This window comes from Seriola lalandi, unplaced genomic scaffold (assembly GCF_002814215.2).
Source record: "Seriola lalandi dorsalis isolate HSWRI2012SDOR001 ecotype SW California unplaced genomic scaffold, Sedor1 jcf7180002054553, whole genome shotgun sequence".
In the NCBI taxonomy this organism is placed as follows: Eukaryota; Metazoa; Chordata; class Actinopteri; order Carangiformes; family Carangidae; genus Seriola; species Seriola lalandi.
This window is the reverse complement of record NW_019525106.1, coordinates 32101-39549: the sequence shown is the minus strand read 5'-3', so window position 1 is coordinate 39549 and position 7449 is coordinate 32101. Positions and strand designations below refer to the sequence as shown.

The window sequence follows — 7449 nt, the reverse complement described above, 5'->3', positions numbered from 1 at the left end:
CCCAGCCCTCTGCGCATGCGCCACTTTGCTATCATAACACCTTATGTGCATCTGACCTCAAACTAACCGTCCTCTCTGGATGCATGTGACAGTCGGAGTGCAGCGCCCACTCACTCACTGCTGGATATCCACTCTGTTAAAAACATGACTTTTCCAATAGCACCTACCTTTCTGGTCACAATGACACCTCAGCATCTCTTGATATCAGGTGCTGTTCCTGTCTGACTGGTATGATATTAACTTGCCCATCTGTCACTGTGGCTCTGCTTTGACTCCGGTCTGGCTACTGGAATAACTTTGACACATTTTCCTTCAGAACTATTTTCTCTTGCTGCTTATTTATGTCAGCTTTTTATGTCCTTACAAGTCAACTGAGAGGGGAAACATCCCTGCTTACGCGCATACTGAATTGCCTATCAAATTGTGAAGAGGGATTATAACTGTGAGAGCTACAGTGAAGTTGATGTATGTGTCACTTTGTTTTCTAAAATGTTTATGTTACCGAACCTTGGGATTACAATTCATAGGCCTAGAGAAGTGGGTAGATGTGTAGTGAAGCTAGAGTGCATTGTGCTAGCTAATGTGGATCCTCACCTTCTAGAACAGGGGTCCCCAAACTTTTTCCTGTGAGGGCCACATAACTTTTCCCTTCGCTGATGGGGGGCCGGGTTCAGTTTGTAACAGAAAAAGTGTGACAATCGCAGGGGTGCCTAAACGTAAAAATTTATTGTTTTCCAGAAAGCCACACATAACCAAATAACCCTTTCCGGGTTCTTCACAGAAAAAAAAGTCAGGAAATAAATAATAACACTATTAATGAAATAAATAATAATAGTTCAGGGGGCCGGGCCAAATGTGGGGGTGGGCCGTATCCGGCCCGCGGGCCTTAGTTTGGGGACCACTGTTCTAGAAGATCTAATCAGAGTTTCCCCCTCTTCTCCTGTTCAGTTTGTCTGAAGGGCCAGGGCCCCCATGGAGCCAACTGTTCAGATTAGCAGCTTGCGAATGAGACACGTTTTTAACCTCAGTTTTTGCTCGTCTACCAGAAAACCTACACAGAGGAAGAGCTGAATGCCAAGCTGACACGAAGAGTCCAGAAAGCTGCGCGACGACAAGCCAAGCAGGAGGAACTGAAGAGGCTGCATAGAGCCCAGGTACCTGACCAATGCCAACTTTCCATTGTTACCAATATAACAGGTTTCTGTCTCTTTTCACATTGCTTTTAATGTATGAAAAAAAAAAAAAAAAGGTTGAATAGGATGAATGTACAGTATTCTTTATTTGTTGGTTTCCCTACAGAGGTCGTGTACTGAATGGCTTTTCAAACACTAAGAGGGGGTGTTGACATGCAACAGTATCACAGTTATTCATGTCATGCATGCCAAAGAAGTTATGTATAGGTCTGTTTATATATACAGCATGTAGTAGAGGAAGACTGCGATTGACTCTCTCTTCTCGCTCGCCTCAATTTTGCTTCCTTTCAGTGGCCATTTGCAGAATACAAACCATGGTGTTTTATTTACTGCCTGTTGCTGTGTAGCACTGATAACGTCAAGCTCTGACTGAGAGGGAGAGGAAACTAGTTTTCAGACTAAGCTCATTTTTATAAATATCTCTTTCTGCCCATTGCACCAGGTCACACACCAGTTATCTATCAAAGTTCTATCAACTTCTATCAAAGGTTTCATCTCATCATTTCATCAAAGCACTGTGCACACAGTACCACCACATGTGAGATGCAGAAGGCACCTCTCTTTTTCACCAAAGGGGTCTGTGAGCTGAATTTGCCAATAGGTCATTTAAAAAAGGCAAAACCCATTTTACTTTAAGTAGTGAAGTGGTTTCACTTGGATCCACACACTGACTCCATTTGTTGCACCACTAAAATGCCTGGCAGTCAGTAACTGACGGTACCTGCAATGTTGACCGAAACTGCAGTAATTCATCATGATAATTATATTGAATTATTCTAAAAATTTTAAAATTGTAATCAAATTGTCAAATTGACAAGTCATACCCTTCTATTGGTAGTGGGCACAGTTCAGATGATTTAGCTAAAGCTCCCCCCACTAGAAACTTAGTTTGATTTAAATATTTGAGTGTCTCAAAAAGCCAGACATCTTAGCTGCCCTCGTGCTGTATTTGTTCATGGTAACCAGAGTTTAATACACAGGGTAAGGAGCATGTAAAATGGACTCAAAAGTCTTCAGAGGCAGCATTCCCTCCATTACTGCCTCCTTTTCTTTGCCACTGCCAATGACAAGCGAGAGTGTGGTCTGGTCCGAAGAGGGAGAACTATGAAATATTAATAGTTTTTGGTGAAAATCATAAATTATATTTCTAATGCCAATCAAAGCAGGCTCTCCTACTTAATACAGTTTTAATTAGCTGCTCTCCTAACGCGCCTTAAGAAATGTATTTTTAATGAGAGTAAACTGTTGCATCAATGGACTGTTAGAGGTAACCTCTGCAGCTGCCTCCCATTGAACATTTTGGGACAAAATCACTTGTAATTAGGGTTGTTATTGTTCTGTGCGCCCGTGTGAGAGCGACTTGAGTTGTTTATAATGCACTTGTGCCACTGTGTGTTTGTGCGTTTGTGCACTTCATTAATAATGCGACCATCTCCCGGCTTGTCTGCTCAGATTATCCAGAGACAGTTGGAGCAGGTGGAGGAGAAGCAGAGGCAGCTGGAAGAACGGGGCGTAGCTGTGGAGAAAGCTTTGAGAGGAGAAGCAGGTAACGACTTGTTACTTACACCTTCAAACATTCACAAAAAAATATATCAATCTGGTCCCACATGTCGTGGTGCATCAATAATGCTACTACAGATAGACATAGCACACACATTCACTGAACTAAATGGTGTAATAAATTTCATAACACTCTTATTATTAACATTTTACAAGTGATTTACTGTATGTATGTCAATTAAATTTTGTTTTTGTGTCAGTGGTGGCTCTGTGAGACCATGTTTTATCTTTTATATAACACAAGTTCAGCCTTTCTAGAGCTCCAAAGGGAATAATCGTAATATCAATAATTAGGATGATGTAACATAGAATTACATTACCTCAGAAAAACTGTCCCTTTGCGAACGTTTAGACTGTGTTGAAATCACCGTCCACATTTACCAATTATTCAGTTGTACTGAAGCGTATTTCATCCTGTAGATTTGTGTGCAGAAAGACATGATCGTTTCACAAAAGTAATAAACCTAAATTAGTCTTGACAAGGGACTATCACAGACAATATACTTCTGAGGTGAAGAATAGGTTATTTAATAGCGAGCAGCACAGTTCATTATTTGCTACAGTTTTGTAACCGTGTCAAGCATGAATAGTGCGACGCAGCAATAACACGGTATTTAAGTGATGTGAGTTTTGTATGAGAGGAAGGTTCTGAGGTTATCCTCTATAGTGCTGACAGTGTATTCCTTCTTGATTTACTTGATGGGGATGGTAACAGAATAATATAAAATCTTTTATCAAGCAAATGCATGCACATATGCATTGGACATTCCTTTAAATTTGGCCATTTTCCGATCAACCAAGTAACTACTTACTTTCCGTTCAATAAAATGTTTGAGTATGTTTTAACTTGTTTAACTTGTTTACTACTCTACTCTCTTAAAGGATTGTATAAAGGTACTTATACATTACCCAAACAGCACAAAAGAAGATCAGGTATTAGATTTACTGTAGTTTCCTTTTTTATTTATTTTTTTTTTAATTTATTTTTATTAATGACATGTGACACTGTTATGTAGGCTCCATCTGTGGTGACACACTGCAACAGTTCTCCATCTCTGAACATGTTGGTCTCTGTTCGTTCACGACATGTCCGCCATCGTCAGTCCGAGCTGCATGCGAATCAGGAGAATGTGTGTCCCGACATAGATTTGTGTGTGCTCATTCTGGATGTGTTTTGTCCTCTTCACTGCCTCTCAATGAGGAGAGTTTCTGTACTCTTATCAAGACTCAGATCATGTTATTGTACAAATGCAATCAGAACGTAACAGATCAAATTTAAATTGGGTTGCAGGCTGACAACTACTTTATTAGAATGTTTACTGAAAGTGTTTGCTGTGGCTGAGTGACTTGGTTCAGGTATTTTCTGAGATCTTATCTATTATCTCTTTTATTATGGTGACTAACCACAATCCATACTTGTTTTCTGACTTCAAATGTTGCACGCAAAGGTCTCGCTTAACACTCAGCCACTCTTTCAGTCGGAAATAACCAAGTATTAAATCATTACATTATTGTAATTGAACCTTGTTCCACATGGATTGGATGGAACATAACTGGAGAAAATTAAATCTTCTTCGTTGTCTGAGCAACTGTAACTTTGTCAAATCAAATGCACATAATACAAGCAAACAACATTTACCTTCCAAATGTCAGCACACATCACAGCCCAAGAGGCTTTGTGTGAAATTAAGGAGACTGAGCCAGTACACAGCAATACAGCAAATCTATGTAGCGGTCTCTTTATTAATTTGCGAATTTGGGAAATGCCATGTACTGTAATATTGCACAAACCACATATGACTGCATTATGTACTGTGGTGAGTACTGATGGACTCTCTTTGTTCTGAGTGTTGCTGCAGTGTGTACGTGTGTGTCTGTGTGTTTGCAAGAACGTGCATGACTTGTTGGAGAATTTTTTGTGTGTGTGTATGTGTGTGTGTGTGTGTGTGTGTGTGTTTGTGTGCCCAGTTTGGGGCCGTGTAAAATAACTCCTATCTCTAATATATCCCTGTCATTGTAGACTATTGGGGAGATTCTAATTACAGTGAAATCCTGGACTTGCATCTGGGCGGTATGTATTTCAAATCTGTCGCTTTAAAACTAACCTAATGGCTAACCCAATCTGCCCCCCCCACCTTTTTTTTTTCCTTTTTTTACTACTTGAGCTTTGTATCCCTCATATCTACCTTGACTGGCTGGCTGACTGGCTGGCTGGCTGATTGGCTGGCTGGCTGGCTTTTAGCCTCATTGCAATACTTTCCGCTCCTATTCCCCTCCCTCCCTTTCCCCATCCCTCCACCCTCACTGGGTTTTTAGTTCAGACACTGTTTACATCAAACAAAGATCAGACACTTGGCCTCATGCTGTCCTCTTAAGATCGACTTTGATCTCTATAAACTTATGAATGATGAATGAATGAATTAATGAGTAGCTTTTATTTGTCATTCCTCAGCAAGCAGACTTTACAATACAAACTGCAGCAGACATACAAACTGCGACATATTACAGAAATGCAAACAGCAATATATAGCGCTGCATTCAATGAAACAATGAGCATATGCTGAGGACCACTCCAATAGTGACAGCAAAATAAAAAGGGTAGAATAATGCACTAACATTGTTTACCATACAAACTCATACCGCATACAGAACATGCTCAATAAAGAGCGCTCCCCTTTTAAAAATGTGTTGTGCATATTCATATTATGCAGCTTATACAAAATAAATACACAGTTTAAATCATGAGAACGATTGTTGAGGTGGGAAAACAGCGTGACAAGTTTATAGGATTCTGATTTTAGGGATAATGCTGGTGGTATTATATATATTTTTGGCAACAAATCACATGAAAAGGACAAACCCATATACATAGAGATAAAGCGCTCTGGGTGAACACAGGCATATAGTTCATTTTGGCTCAGCCCAACATACCTTGTTCTGCTGTCATCAACATTATTCAGTGAAAATAGAAAACATTCCCCAAATATGCACTGTTTCTCCTGTTGTGGTAACATTTGCTAAAGACTACAGTGCCCAACCACTTGAGGAAATTCACTGTATATTTGGGACCAGTTTTGCAACTTAATTAGGAACAGAGAGGATTGGCACATAGTGTCACAGAGTGCGTCAGGAAATCAAGCTATTTTGAGATGGGGGCGCCCCAGTGGCTCACTTAGTAGAGTGCTTACCATTGAGGCTTAGTCCTAACTGCAGTTGCCCAGGTTCGATTCTGGCCCAAGGCCCTTTGCTGTGTGTCATCCCCCCTGTCTGTCTCTCTCTCTCTCTCTCTCTCTCTCTCTCTCTCTCTCTCTCTCTCTCTCTCTCTCTCTTTCTCTCCCTGATTTTCCTGTCTCGCTCTCTCTCACTGCAACTGATGTAATAAAAAAATCTACCCCCCCCATTGGATTTATTGATAGTAATAAAATGCTGAATAACACCAGCTTTTGTTTGTATAAATTGTGTCTAAATTAATTTACTGGTAATTAAATCAAAATTTTAATTTTGATCTGCCTCAACATGATATTCTGCTACAGCTAAAAATAAGGTTACATCATCTGACATTTTCAGTTAGTTTCATCTTACCTAGTGATGATTGTAATGAGTTTTTACAGTAAAGCTAAAATATATTAGTATTATAATTTTTATATATAATATAATTGATGAAGGAAAAGCATATTATCATATCGCACACATTTACAAACACAGATAACCCTCAACACACACACACAAACACACACACACACACACACTCTCACACACTGTGAAAGTATTGTATAACCTGCCCTGGACTGACTCATACTAAACTGCTGCCCTGGCACTTCCCCTCAGAGCTCTGTGCTGCTGTAGTTCTGTCCTGTAGTCCCAGCAATGGCTCCCTTGACTTTCTCATACCTGCTCAGTTGCATTACTCCCCGAGTTCGTGTTTGTGTGTGTGTGGTGTGTGGTGTGTGTGTGTGTGTGTGTGGTGTGCTAATAGGCAATGTTGCAACCCTTGACCCTGCTTTGTCTGAAGTGTGATTAGTCAGCAGTAACAGTGTCCACCGTGTCTGGATGAGACGTCTTGTGGTATATGTTGTTTTCTTGTAGACTGTGCCCTTGTTTGAATATGAGGGGAATGCATCTTTTTCTCCTTGGGGTTTTTTTTTAATTTTTTTAGGTGGAATCTCTCAAGAGGAGGGAGAAAAAGGTGCATTGCCACGTATTTGGCCAGGGCCTGTGCTTCTCTGTGGTTTTGTCCTGCTGGTTGTTGTCACTCATCAGACAGGAGATTGTGTGGAGTTTTGACATAAACATGAATAAACTGTACGTACACCAAACCTAACTGGCTGACAGGGGCGTGAGGTGTCGTCAACTCAAATCCAGCGTCGTTTTCAAACTGGATGCGGTGTGTCTGCAGAAGGACTTCTGCTTGCTGGTAGCTTGTAATTAGTTTTCTTTGTCTTGCTTGATCAAGGTATGAAGAACTCTTTTTTTTTTTTAGCTGAATAACAGATTTTAAGGTGCATAGTTGCTTCGTCAGCGTGGTTGCCCTTGAGCCCTGCAGGGGGCACCAAATCTAAAGTCCGGATAAGTATGCCTGTACTCTGAGACTGCTAGTTTTTTCCTTTTAGTTTTCATCCCCTACTTGAGTGATTATCATACAAATACGGATTTATTGAGTGCTCCCTGGTAACAATTTATCTCATAACCATATTTG

At 40.4% G+C, this 7449-nt stretch overlaps 1 protein-coding gene across 2 annotated transcripts in view; it reads left to right on the top strand.

Moving 5' to 3' along the window:
• The window catches only part of mical3a (microtubule associated monooxygenase, calponin and LIM domain containing 3a), an 85367-nt gene that overhangs the window by 69917 nt on the left and 8001 nt on the right, over positions 1-7449 (top strand). Inside the window, exons 42-45 of one of the 2 annotated variants that reach the window (XM_087176397.1) lie at positions 1047-1154; positions 2646-2739; positions 3636-3686; positions 4774-4824. In XM_087176397.1, the coding sequence (XP_087032523.1) occupies positions 1047-1154; positions 2646-2739; positions 3636-3686; positions 4774-4824 (304 nt within the window). The remainder of the gene's footprint in view (positions 1-1046; positions 1155-2645; positions 2740-3635; positions 3687-4773; positions 4825-7449) is intronic. The other variant, XM_023415480.2, reaches the window with a different exon arrangement.